Source organism: Tiliqua scincoides, chromosome 1, assembly GCF_035046505.1.
Source record: "Tiliqua scincoides isolate rTilSci1 chromosome 1, rTilSci1.hap2, whole genome shotgun sequence".
Lineage (NCBI taxonomy): Eukaryota > Metazoa > Chordata > Lepidosauria > Squamata > Scincidae > Tiliqua > Tiliqua scincoides.
The window spans coordinates 266,942,503-266,956,950 of NC_089821.1; the positions used below are offsets into that span (position 1 = coordinate 266,942,503).

The 14,448-nt window shown below is 45.8% G+C and overlaps 1 protein-coding gene across 2 annotated transcripts in view; it reads left to right on the forward strand.

The window, feature by feature from the left end:
- The first annotated feature begins 4,284 nt into the window (after positions 1-4,284).
- ATL2 (atlastin GTPase 2) overlaps positions 4,285-14,448 on the forward strand; it is a 42,344-nt gene continuing 32,180 nt past the window's right edge. For both annotated transcript variants that reach the window (XM_066625408.1, XM_066625417.1), the window contains exon 1: positions 4,285-4,366. In XM_066625408.1, coding sequence (XP_066481505.1) covers positions 4,297-4,366 — 70 coding nt within the window. In that variant the 5' untranslated portion in view covers positions 4,285-4,296. The remainder of the gene's footprint in view (positions 4,367-14,448) is intronic.

A 14,448-nucleotide genomic window follows, 5' to 3' on the forward strand; every position in this document is an offset into this window, starting at 1 on the left:
ATTTGTTGTTCCTTTGAAACAGAATCCTTAAGGTAATCAAACACTAATATGACCTTGGTAAATTAATCCTTTGTATATTAACTCTCATTATATAAACACAAGAACTTATTCCAGAAATACAGAATATAACAATTTTAGGGTCATATGTGCAAATGAATTTTGGTTTGTTGACATGCTGTTGTGAACACCTCAACCTGTGTCTGGATTGTGACCTACCACCTCCTTCACCTCAAGAATTCATAGCTGATATATTTTAAGCAAGGAATTTCCAGCTCAGATCTCACACTCAGAAGGCCCAATCCTATTCAGATGCCGTGCTGATGGCACATTGACACTAGTGCGATGTCCGTCATATCCTAAGCATGTGCTGGCAACGCCATGCCAATGGTGCATTGATGCCAGAGCAATAAGGGCCATACCTGTCCTGGCAAATCAATGCTACCATAGCCCTTCTCAGCAGCCATGGAAACACTGACACCAACTATTTATGGATAGATATCCAGGCGTTATCATCAGTGTGACATTGGTGCAATATCTATGTGTCATTGCCATGACGTCAGCATGTCATTAGTGTGATGTCTCTGCATCACTGATGTGATGTGCAAAGAGCATTATCCACATCCACATTCAGCCAGATCCAACACTCTTAGCCAGAGAAGCATCACCTGGGTGAAGTAACCTTGGGCTGGGGACAAGCACAGGGCCAATGAGTGGTCAATGGTGGGGGGAGGCACAGCCAAGGAATAACACAGCCACAGGAACTAGTTCAACCATGGGGAGATATCCCATGAACACAACATACAAAACATGAAATAAGGATGCCACAGCACCTGCAGCCCCACAGGAGTTACAGTGGCATCAGCAGCAAAGGAGAGAAAACAAAGAATTGCTGAGGAAGCCTGCACCCAGGGTTCAAATCATCCCTCATCCCACTGACACAAACACACACATTCAAGAAATACATTCCTCCTATGTCCCTCACCAATTCCCTCCCTGTTTCCCCTCCCTTTCTGCCAGCAGTTGGGCTGGCATTCAAGTGTCATCTGAGCTATGCTGGTGCAGCATTTTTCTAGCATTGCATCCATCAGAGGGTGGGCTTTCTACACTGGTAGGGCTGTCATTGTGCAAGCATATGTGGAGATACATTGATGAGGATGGGATTGTGCCTTTATTTATTTTTACAATTTTTCTCCTGCTTTTCTCCAAAGGATGTGAGGTGAGCAAATGCACCATAGTTCGACACAGCACAACAGAAACACAGAAAAATATCAAACATCAAATCCCAACAATCCAATCAGTATCATGAGCCATGTTTACCTGAAAGGTGGGAGCATTTGCATAGTTTCCTCTGAGAGAAGCTTGTTTCACACTTCATGTATTTATTTGGTGAGATAATTCTAATGCAAAACATCCTATGCTGAATACGGGCTCTATTAGCTCCAAAAGTATTGTTCAAACTTATAAATTATGCATTGTTTTCATGTGTGAATTCACCAATGGAACATAAGACTAAGGCACTAAGAGAAACCATTTCCATGCTGTAAGAAATTATGGATCCTCCTATCCCTCTGTGAATGCTTTGAAATCAACTGAAGATTAAAGTCTGATTTGTGATTGACATTTTTCTCCAAATTGGGTGGACATTCCTTATCCTTCCTGTTTCTTGCTGAGCTGGAATCATGGAAGTTTCCCTTGCTGGCATCCTTCAGTCTCGGAAGACTATGGTATCGCGCTCTGAATAGTGTTCTGGAACAGAGTGTCCTCTCCAGTGCGCAAAACCTGGGTAAAGTAGATATGGAGGATAGACTGTTACCCATGCAGCAAATCCCCCCTCTCCACGTTGCTGAAATGGTCCAATGGAAAGGCAGAAGCCAATACGGTTGGTTCCAGCGGCATTGCAGGAGTTGCCAGAACATGACTGTGTTCAGCCATGAACTGCCTCAGGAACTCCGGCTCTGGATTTTGCTTGAAGTTGACTCCTGAAGCCTTTTCCATAACTGGATGTAGCCACAAGGCAGTGGAGGTTTGGGATCAGAGTTTTCCTTCTCTCAGATGAGCTGCCTTCCCAGGCTGAGTCCCATCTAGCTGGTGGCTGTTTGGTCACCTCTTACGACAAGTACAGCCAAACTGAGGGCCTCTTCTTATCCCCAGCCCCCAGGGGAAGTTTCCACCCTGAGAAGTAATGGATTTTCTTCTGGTTTCTTCCTGACTTTTGGTTTTGATTTCTCCCTGACTTTTATCAATCCCATCTCATGAAGCTTGTTTTCTCCTGTGACGCCGCAAGTGGTCTGTCATCGCTCTCACTGACCCATCCAACACCTGCTAAGGAAGCCGCATTCCTATAATTCTCTGGCATGACTTCCCTGTGCAAGGCTTCTTGGCCTGGATTCAGCAAAGCCCAATTCTCCTCAGTGAAAAGCACTACCATTTCCTCAAAGGTCACTGGATCTTAAAGCGCTCACTGCACAGCTGCTTCTAGTTCACGGCAGAAAGACAAATGGGACATAGGAGCAAGGTAATTGCCCAGTGAGGTGCCCCCATCCCAGTTTGATCCAAGGACCCGTGGTGAGTGGGGAGGCTAGTGAGGCAGAGTCTCCTCACTGGAATCCTTCAAAAAGTGTCATTGCTGTGTCGGTGCTTGGGCGAGGCTCTGCCTCACCTGCCTCTCCACCCACCAAACGTCCTGGCTTGATCCCCCTGAAGAGCAACTTTCAACAAGGATCTGATATCTCACAGGCACAACCACCTCCATGAATGACCCCTGCAACTCCTCTTCTTGCTTCTTGACCTCTGAATGGCTCAGGAGACCACCACCTAGGAACTGGCCCACAGGTTGCAATCCTAAACACACTTTCCTGGGTGTAAGCCCCATTGAGTCTAATGCAACTGACTTCTGAGTAGACACGCACAGGCGTGGGCTCACTGCCACTGCCGGCAAAGGGCGTGGAGAGGGTCTTCATAAATGACCTGGAGACAGGGTTGAGCAGTGAGGTGGCAAAGTTTGCAGATGAAACCAAACTTTTCTGAGTGGTGAAGACCAGAAGTGATTGTGAGGAGCTCCAGAAGGATCTCTCCAGACTGGCAGAATGGGCAGCAAAATGGCAGATGCGCTTCAATGTCAGTAAGTGTAAAGTCATGCACGTTGGGGCAAAAAATCAAAACTTCACATATAGGCTGATGGGTTCTGAGCTGTCTGTGACAGATCAGGAGAGAGATCATGGGGTGGTGGTGGACAGGTCGATGAAAGTGTCAACCCAATGTGCGGCGGCAGTAAAGAAGGCCAATTCTATGCTTGGGATCATTAGAAAAGATATTGAGAACAAAACGGCTAATATTATAATGCCATTGTACAAATCTATGGTAAGGCCACACCTGGAGTATTGTGTCCAGTTCTGGTCACCGCATCTCAAAAAAGACATAGTGGAAATGGAGAAGGTACAAAAGAGAGCGACTAAGATGATTACTGGGCTGGGGCACCTGCCTTATGAGGAAAGGCTATGGCGTTTGGGCCTCTTCAGTCTAGTAAAGAGTCACCTGAGGGGGGACATGATTGAGACATACAAAAATATGCATGGGAAGGATAAAGTGGATAGAGAGATGCTCTTTACACTCTCACATAACACCAGAACCAGGGGACATCCACTAAAATTGAGTGTTGGGAGAGTTAGGACAAAAGAAAATATTTCTTTACTCAGCGTGTGGTTGGTCTGTGGAACTCCTTGCCACAGGATGTGGTGATGGCATCTGGCCTGGACGCCTTTAAAAGGGGATTGGACAGGTTTCTGGAGGAAAAATCCATTAGGGGTTACAAGCCATGATGTTTATGTGCAACCTCCTTATTTCAGAAATGGGCTATGTCAGATGCAAGGGAGGGTACCAGGATGAGGTCTCTTGTTATCTGGTGTGCTCCCTGGGGCATTTGGTGGGCCGCTGTGAGATCCAGGAAGCTGGACTAGATGGGCCTATGGCCTGATCCAGTGGGGCTGTTCTTATGTGCCGGCCCCTCACACGCGCCTCCTGCATTGAGGCTGCGGCGGCCGCGGTCTGGCTCAGCCGCTGCACCGAGTAGGGCTCCGCGCTCCCGACCGGCAAGACTCCATGGAAGGCGCCACAAGCGAACTGCGCGTGCGCACGCCGGCCGTCGCTCCCCCGGCAGAATCGAGGCGGAGAGAAGAGAAACTGCAAGGCGCTAGGACCTGGAACGTCCGGGCCGCGCCGCGCGTGCGCGCTGCCCGTCGATAAAGGGCTCGCGGCGGAGTTTGACGTCACGGGGAGTTAATTTTAAACCTGGACAAGATGGCGGAAGGGGACGCGGCTCGGTGCGGGCAGCGACTGGAGCTGCCGCGGCTGCAGCCGGAGCTGGCAGGTAGCGGAGTGCCCGTCTCGGGGGCGGCGCGGCGCGGCGCGGCGCAGGCTTTGCGCCGCGGGCTGCAGGCCGGTGCCTCGTGCGCCCTCACGCCCGCCCTTCGGCAACGGCCGCGGGCGGGAAGCGCTCCCCTCTGGAGGGAAGGAGTCGGACTGTGGCGGGACTGCGGCCGCCTCCTCCTTCGCGGCCGGGCAGCGGCCGGTCGAGGGACGGGTGGGGGTCCCGCGGGAAGCCGCCGAGCGGCTGCCTCCTCCGGGCAGGGCGTCAGCGTCTGGCAAGCGGCGGGTGTCGGAGGAGTCGCGCCGCGGTGGCACCGCCGGGGGAGGACGCGAGCCGCCTCGCCTCGTTGGGCTGGTGATGTGCGAGGCACGTTCTGGCCGCGGCCGTCCCTTGAGGGGCTCCAGCGCACGAGGGGCCTCGTGAGCGCTTTGGCCGGGCCCGGTGGCCAGGGCGCTCTTGGCAGCGGGCTGGACGAGGGGAGGCTGTGGCAGGCAGCGACATGCCGGTCCCTTGGAGGCACACTGGCAGGCAAAGTGCCGAGGCCTGCTTTGCGCACGCAGCAAAGGGGTGGCAGGGAGGCCGGGTCGCTTCAGGGTGCAGGTGCTCTTTGCTCTCTTGGCGAGTGCTCCTGCTAGCGCAGTAGGGAGGGCCTGGCCCTGTCCTTCTCATGGCTTTATCACTGTCATTTTCAACTGGTGTGCCGTGGCACACGGGTGCTCCGTGGCTGTAATGAGGGGTCCACTGCTGTGCTGCAGGAACTTGGGGAACACATAGACGAACAGGCCTTGCTGAGGGAGAGTCAGCATGGCTTCTGTAAGGGTAAGTCTTGCCTCACAAACCTTATAGAATTCTTTGAAAAGGTCAACAGGCATGTGGATGCGGGAGAACCCGTGGACATTATATATCTGGACTTTCAGAAGGCGTTTGACACGGTCCCTCACCAAAGGCTACTGAAAAAACTCCACAGTCAGGGAATTAGAGGACAGGTCCTCTTGTGGATTGAGAACTGGTTGGAGGCCAGGAAGCAGAGAGTGGGTGTCAATGGGCAATTTTCACAATGGAGAGAGGTGAAAAGCGGTGTGCCCCAAGGATCTGTCCTGGGACCGGTGCTTTTCAACCTCTTCATAAATGACCTGGAGACAGGGTTGAGCAGTGAAGTGGCTAAGTTTGCAGATGACACCAAACTTTTCCGAGTGGTAAAGACCAGAAGTGATTGTGAGGAGCTCCAGAAGGATCTCTCCAGACTGGCAGAATGGGCAGCAAAATGGCAGATGCGCTTCAATGTCAGTAAGTGTAAAGTCATGCACATTGGGGCAAAAAATCAAAACTTTAGATATAGGCTGATGGGTTCTGAGCTGTCTGTGACAGATCAGGAGAGAGATCTTGGGGTGGTGGTGGACAGGTCGATGAAAGTGTCGACCCAATGTGCGGCGGCAGTGAAGAAGGCCAATTCTATGCTTGGGATCATTAGGAAGGGTATTGAGAACAAAACGGTTAGTATTATAATGCCGTTGTACAAATCTATGGTAAGGCCACACCTGGAGTATTGTGTCCAGTTCTGGTCGCCGCATCTCAAAAAAGACATAGTGGAAATGGAAAAGGTGCAAAAGAGAGCGACTAAGATGATTACGGGGCTGGGGCACCTTCCTTATGAGGAAAGGCTACGGCGTTTGGGCCTCTTCAGCCTAGAAAAGAGACGCTTGAGGGGGGACATGATTGAGACATACAAAATTATGCAGGGGATGGACAGAGTGGATAGGGAGATGCTCTTTACACTCTCACATAATACCAGAACCAGGGGACATCCACTAAAATTGAGTGTTGGGCGGGTTAGGACAGACAAAAGAAAATATTTCTTTACTCAGCGCGTGGTCGGTCTGTGGAACTCCTTGCCACAGGATGTGGTGCTGGCGTCTAGCCTAGACGCCTTTAAAAGGGGATTGGACGAGTTTCTGGAGGAAAAATCCATTATGGGGTACAAGCCATGATGTGTATGCGCAACCTCCTGATTTTAGGAATGGGTTAAGTCAGAATGCCAGATGTAGGGGAGGGCACCAGGATGAGGTCTCTTGTTATCTGGTGTGCTCCCTGGGGCATTTGGTGGGCCGCTGTGAGATACAGGAAGCTGGACTAGATGGGCCTATGGCCTGATCCAGTGGGGCTGTTCTTATGTTCTTATGTTCTTATGAAGGTCATTTATTAGTAGGGCCAATGGGGGTTGTGAGGGCCCCCCACTGGCAGCATGGTGTGCCTTGTCAATTGTCAAAAACCTGATGTTGTGCCTCAACTATTTTAGTGCCTTGTCAGTGTGCCATGAGAGGAAAAGGGTTTCAGGTTGCTGCTTTATTAAGTTTCTACTTGTACGAAGTCTTTTTTTAAGAGAAACACAAATATAGCATCCCTACCTAAAATAATACTGTGCTCCGTCTTAGGATTTTACCACTTGTTTCTGCTGCATGTGCTGACTGTCTGTCTGGGTGGGGAGATGGAAGGAGCCTGATGGGGTCAGGCCCGGCTGATCTGTGTTGTGCCTGAGCTTGTGTTTGGAATAGTTAGCAGACTTTGTATCCTCTCAGATATTCTCATGGCTAGGTCTTTCTGGGGCACAGCATTAAGCAAGCATTTGAAATATGTGAAGTGATAGAGGGATTGGATGGCATGTGTTGTAGTGCAGGGGTCTCTGTGTTTGAACGGTGACTGTTGTGCCAGTGCTGCGTACAGATACTGTACATCTTTTCAACTACCAGATGCCAGTAAGGAGAGGGAAGTAGATAATGAAGCAAAACTTAACTGGTGTAAGGAACAAATTGTGTCTTATTAAAAGTGGGTGTGGAAAATGCCTCTGGTAAATGTTTGGCTGCTGTATGTAGCATTACTCCATGCAATTTCATTTGATTGTGATAGCAATACTTGTAACTTATTTGGTGGTGACCTACTTTTAATTATTCCAAAAGTAATGATTATTTTCTTATGGTGGGAAAACTGTAGTGGAAGTCTTAGAGCTGTGCTGTTGAAGCTAGTTCTTGTAGCTAATCCAAACTAAGACTTTTTTGCACAGCCTTGGTGCTTACTGAATGAGAAAAGAGAGATTGAACAGTGCCTACTGAATGAGGAATAAAATCCACAGAAATTAAACTGATAACAGATGACCCATTTTCTTTTCCAACATGGTCCAAATTGGCAAGTGGCCAGGAAGTCTTGCCTTTGTGTACATCATGTGATAAACTTGTGTGTCTGTTTGATGCCAAACCACTAGGGGATATGCTTGTATAACGGTGGTTCCACTTCTTTCCATAAATAAACTTGGTAAACCAGAGAGGTTTGACTGTCTGTATCTGTAACTTAAATACCTAATTGAAAATCAAGTTGTGGGAAACTCAATTCAAAAGTAAGCTAATGGAAGGAAATGTGCTGGTAAGACATGAGGTGAAATCTGAAGCTGTACAAGCTAGTACTTAAGTGTAAAAACAAAATGCCTTCTATAAACTGTATCCTGGAAGTTACCAAAGCTATAGTCCTCGCCTGTAGTATGAATGTATTTTGGGCTGTAAAACACTATGGCACTAGGAACAGAAGAAACACACTTGAGGGTGTAAAGACTGTATATTAAGGTAAGTTATGTTTAAGGCTGCAGTCCTTTGCTTATTTACATAAATAAGCTTCCGCTTATGGTGGAAGTCTTTCCTACATTTATTTGTGGAAAAGCATGAAGTTGTGGGAATAATGTGGGAAAAGCACCCACATTACTTAAGTTGTGTGGTGCATGTGAGCCTATATAGTTCACTTGTGCAGTGTTTTGAAGGCACTTGGAAATGGTGAAATTCTTGCTGCTTCTGAGTTTGACTCTGCCTTGTTCCAAGTTGAAAACTGACCTTTTACCTCTGTGTGCCAGAGGACTTTTGAATGGGGAAAGGTTGGAGATGGCAATTGCATCCAGCTAAAATTTGAGGGATCCCTGGCAAACCTGCATAGGATTGTATGATGCTTTCAATGACTACATTTTAAATTATTACCATATAAGTACATGGCTAGGCAATATTAGTATTTTGCAGTGCTGTTTCTGCAGATGAAATTGCTGAAGATACTATTGTTAGACAATATAGGCAAGTACTATAGGCTCATAAATTTCACACTAGCCTAGAAATGTTGTGGGGCATGAGTTTAAAGTACAGCTTTGTGCTCATTGCTTCTTATCAAACTTAATCTGGTGTTTATTACCTAATTAAGGCTGTTACATAAAATTCAACAATTAAGTTTTTAAAAAAAAACAGTTTGTTAGGAAGAAAAGTTAAAGGGAGAGGTGGTAAAGAGTGTTCTTCAATTGGAGAATCTGTCTAAGGTGAAATGCACAGAAGGAGATCTCAAGGTGAATATAATCAAGAAGTATTATGAAAGGACTTTCATTTTTTAAATCATTGTCCTCTTTGAACACTGCTAGTCTGTACAGGTCTGAAATCTGTTGTTGAATAGAGGATTACCTAATAGTACAGTTGAGACTTCTGCTACAAATGTATGCAGTGCAGGAGCTGCTACAAAAATGGCCCTCTCATAAGTTGCTAAACATGAGAGGATATTGCAGAAGGCCCTCACCAGAGAACTTAAATGGTGTTGTGGGTTAGTCAAGTTGGACACTGGCCAGTCCCTGTCAGGTGTTGATGTGAATGCTGTATTTTCTTGCAGGTGAACTTCCTCAAAGGCCCCTATGTCATTGCAGGGTTCTTTGAGAAATTCCATTTGTAGGAGGACGGGAGGGGAGTAAAAGATATTTGTTCTACCAGAGATGAGGGCTGAGCATGCAGAACTCACTCTTTACCAAGTGGTTCCCAAACTTACCTGAGTCATGATGTCCCCGTGACCTTAGCTGGGTGCTGCCATCTTGCAAAATCTTGTGAGATCCAAGTTTGCAGTGCCCAAATCTCATGAGAGATTTGGCTCTCACAGCCATCTTGGCTCTCACCAGATTTCATGAGATCCAAGGGGGTGTCACTTGGATGAGCTAGTAGGAGGGACCACTGAGGACATCCCATGGCATCCGTTTGAGTAGGCCTTAAGTTGTCCTGACACACACTTTTAGAACACCAGCCTTTACCTTTCTGACTGCCTAGAAAAGTGAAGGAGAGAGTTGTTTAGTGTTTTTTTTTTGTTTTGCCAGAGTGCTGAGAGAGGAGCATCCTAAACTGCACCCTTGTTACCTTGCTGGACAACTGGGAAATTAAAAAGTGCACAGTTGAAGCTGTCTGTCTCTTGACCTTTCTCTTGTCTTGTTGAAGCTCTTGTCTTTCTCTTGATAATACCAGAACCAGGGGACATCCACTAAAATTGAGTGTTGGGCGGGTTAGGACAGACAAAAGAAAATATTTCTTTACTCAGCGTGTGGTCGGTCTGTGGAACTCCTTGCCACAGGATGTGGTGCTGGCGTCTAGCCTAGACGCCTTTAAAAGAGGATTGGACAAGTTTCTGGAGGAAAAATCCATTATGGGGTACAAGCCATGATGTGTATGCGCAACCTCCTGATTTTAGGAATGGGTTAAGTCAGAATGCCAGATGTAGGGGAGAGCACCAGGATGAGGTCTCTTGTTATCTGGTGTGCTCCCTGGGGCATTTGGTGGGCCGCTGTGAGATACAGGAAGCTGGACTAGATGGGCCTATGGCCTGATCCAGTGGGGCTGTTCTTATGTTCTTATGTTCTTATGACACCTTTCCAGCACAGAGGAGGCGTCAAACTATTCCTTGGCATATTTATACACTGCTGCCTGAGCTTCATGGGACAGGGTTGGGCCACCTGTAGCCTGTTATCACAGCACCTGGTGGAACAGGTGGTTTTTTTAGTACCCTTAAAACATCTAGGGGTTTTAAGGGTTATAACCATCACTTTGTTTTACAACTGGAAACAAACTACAACCGAAAGAGCAATGGTGAAACATGTTTGTAATACCTAGCAAAAAATTGTGTTCAAAAGTGCTTAAGTAATTGGGTAACATTCTTGATTACTTCAGTGCTAATACAATCTCTGTACTGAACAATAAAATAAAACATTTATTTAGTTGTACATTAAAAATATGTTGATGGAGACATGTACTTCTGTTCAGCATCAGGCAACCAATCATTGCAAACCCTTTTACCAGTTTCCACTTATTAGCTTGTTCTAAACTGCAGTCCTAAGTGTACATGCCTGAGAACAAGCCCCTTGAATGTAGTGACTCTTGAGTAAACACACATGGAGTGAGCTGTGCATCAGTGTCACCCTTGCCTTTACAGCCTTCATATTTGCCATAAAAAATGCAAATGGGACTCCAACTTGCTATTTACCACAACTGAAAGGTTCTCCTGAATGGGGGTGTGTGTGTGTGTTCCATATTATAATTTGTAGTGGTATATCAGGTGTCATGCAGTTGTTGGTTACCTTCTAGGGAAGGTTAGTCAGTAACCATAAACTGATTCATGCTTTGTAATATAGGTAAGCTAAAACATTGGCTAGGACACTTCAGTTAGCACATGAACTTTTGATCTAAGCTGTAAATATTTAAACCAGAGATTGCCATTTGGTAGACCGTTGGACTTGTGCAGCTCCCCCGTTAGTTTGACTCTTGATTTGGGTGGTTAGATATAAATAGTATTTCTCATTCTGTAACGATGTACCTTTTAGAACAAATGAGCATATTGTTTTGCTTCTGTGCAGATTAAACATTTGCAGTCAGCCCTTTTGTATTACATATGACCCCAAGTGTCTTGTTTTGTACCTACATGCTTATTTGCACTAAACTACATCTCTTTAGACAAGGAGATTGTGACACTGATGAATTTCTGCTTTGCCCTCTATACCAGTGGTTCTCAAACTGTGGGTCAGGACCCACTTGGTGGATTGTGATCCAATTTCTGGTGCATAGCAAGAAGCTGGTGGCAGCCATCTTGGAAGATGGGAAAAGACATAGGCGGCGCCATTTTGGAAGTAGGCAAAGCCTAGGTGTCGTCATTTTAAGCTTCCTGGCATTGAGATGTAACTAAGAGCAGCTTGCACATGTGTAAAGAAAGCAGTATGCCGCTTTTCCCCAGAAAACGTGCTGCTGCCTTCCAGCTGGACCTCCCTCTGTACTTGGAGGTTTCCCTCAGGGAGGCCGCACTCAGGGGAGAGTGTAGGCGGAGACCTGAACACCGGGCTTGGGTGAGTAGAGACCAACCTGCGTGATCTCCCCTTTTGTGAGCTTGCCTTGAAAGCAGCATCACCGCCGCCACCACCCCATTGCCGTTTTCGTCCTCTGCATCACGACCTCTCTCCCTTTCTGAAATCCCCATGGAAGCCGCGATCCTTTCCTGCCGTGGCTAGCACTTCCTCCCTTTATATCTCGGCAGGGGTGAGGGGGGAATCCCTGGTTGCCTGGCTGCCAGGAGAGCAGCTGGGTGGGAGGGAGGGCAAACTTGTCATGTGAGGGGAGCACCCAGGGAGAATACTGCTCCCCCAACCACTTCTCTGATGTGTACCCTTCTCCTCTTCTTACTTCTCTCTTAGGCTGCAATTCTGTCTACTGTTACCTGGGAGTAAGCTCCATTGCCAATAACAGGAGTCTATTTTAAGTAGACGTGCTTAGGCTTGGGGGAGATGAGGGGAAGTGTCCCTGCTTATCTTCCTTCTGAGGGGGATACTACTGTTTTTATTTCCTTTATTTACAAAAGCTCAAGCTACTTGTATTGAGGTGCATGAGTAGGGTGTTTCTGGCTAGTGCTGAGCACAGTATCAGTAGCCACATCAATGTTTGTTAGTTTCAAGCGCAATACAAGAAGTAGCTTGAAATTTTGTAAATAAAGACAAAAATAAAAACAGTAGTAAATACACTACTACTATTTTGTTCCAGATGTTTTATTTTTTGCTTGATAGCAATAGTAGCAAGGGCAGGGAGAATTGGAAGAAGCTTCTGAACTGGAATACTGCTGCTTGTCATTTACAGTTTGAGTTTCTAGGCAAGAACTTCCTGCTTGATGACATCACTTCTGGCTCTCACATCAGTGATGTCACTTCCTGTTTGATGTCATTTCTGGCTATGACATCACATCCAGGTTGCTAACATCACTTCCGGTGGGCCCCAGACAGATTGTCATTCTCAGAAGTGGGTCCCGGGCTAAAAAGGGTGAGAACCACTGCTCTGTACAATTAAAGGGACTCTGCAACTGGGGGTGTTTCAAGCTGCAATAGAGTAGTTTTTTTTGCTAACTATTAAAATTGAATGTTTTTAATGGTAAGATCACCATCTTCTGCCTCCTCCCTTTTTGACATATTTAACAAGGGACTATTATGGCTGGTTATATTAGATCAGGGTTGCTAACTTCCATGTTATCTGTTCAAGGAAGATACAGCTCCAGAAGTGGTGAACTTCATAATAAAGTGTCACCAGTGAGTGATAAGGTCTGTGCTGTTTAAACTTGCTGTGTTATGCTTGGGTCCAGTTTTTTATCCTCCCCTCCGCATGTTAACACAAGACTATGAGAAATTGTTGTAACAGAAAGATACATATGACCTACTATTATTCTTGCTCCTAGGCAAGACTGTTTGAATACTAAGACTTCAGTCCATTGAATACTTGAGAGCAAGTCTCACTGAACGCTCTGATCATTACCTCTGAGTCAACATGCATAGGATCTAACTTAAGAGGCTTGAAGCAGATCATGAAGGTAGGAATGTCCCTGGTGCAGGGTGGAATTTCCTGGATGAGTTGTTGGTCCCAGGTTCAGTAGGAAGTCCACTACTATATTAGTACAGTATATTGCAGAATATTTATATCCTGCCTTTCATCCCAATAAAATGAGTTGTTCAAGTCGGCTAACAAGACTTAAAATACAAAATGTTAATAAAATACAAGAACACTAAAAATCCCAATGGCTGAAAACAGCAAATAGTTTGATAAAGCAGTAATGTTTACAGTGTGGTTTGCATGGCAAACTTTTTAAAGGTTTTCTATCCAAGAGAGCTTCCATAATAACCAGCAAATTACCACTGGAAAATTATCCATGGGGGAGAATAGGGAAAGTAGCTAGCCCCGTGCTTAATATAAGAGAACTGCCTAAAATACCTTAGTGGAGCAATACAGTAATGTATATTTATAATGCCTGACCGAAACAGATTTCCTTACATGTGCAAAAAATAAAAGGAGTCTTGAACTTGGTGTGTTTAAGGATCACAGATTCAACTAAGACAGTTGTGCTAACCTTGGACTTTATTTTATTTCTTACAAAAGGATTCACTAGTTTAAAAACAATTGGTTTTTCCGTGTAATTGATTTTTATCTGCTCTGTTCTTTCTGGAACTAGCAAGTTGTAAAACAGTGGCTCTGTGTTTTAAAGTTGCATTGCTTCTTGGTTCTTTATCTCTAATCATTATAAACCAATATTTGTGCTGCCATACTATGTAATAAGCTTACAAGTACTGTATATCATATTGGTGAGAGGGGTATTGCAAATTATAGGAGCAAGGTTCACAATAGGTCATATGTATCTTTCTGTTACAGCAATTTCTCAGTCTTGCGCTAACATGCGGGAGGGGGATAAAAAAACTAGACCCGAGCATAACAAAGCATATTTAAACACCACACCTCTGAAATCCTTATTACTTACTAGTGTCAACTTTATTATGAAGTTGACTACTCCTGGAGCTGTATCTTCCTTGAATAGAACATGAAAGTTAGCAACCCTGATCTAATATAGCCAGCCATAATAGTCCCTTGTTAACTACGTCAGAAAGGGAGGAGAAAGAAGACGGTAATCTTATCATTGAAAACATTCAATTTTAATATGTTAGCAAAACACTACTCTTTATTGCAGCTTGCAACACCAAGTTGCAAAGTCCCTTGATTACTCTGGTATTACACTGTGTTCAGTATATTGTCATCAACATGCTGTATGAGGGCACATGCAGCAATGACATACTGAAGTTAGCTGGAAGGTACAAGCTTTTAGATGAAATGAATGTCCCATTGTGTAAGTAGCATTTCAACACTGTTCAGCCTTGAATAGCTGAAGCTGTTACAATGATGCTTGTTAAATTGCCCCAGACTTCATCTGCTTGAAGGTCTTCACTGTTTCGAACGTTGCAT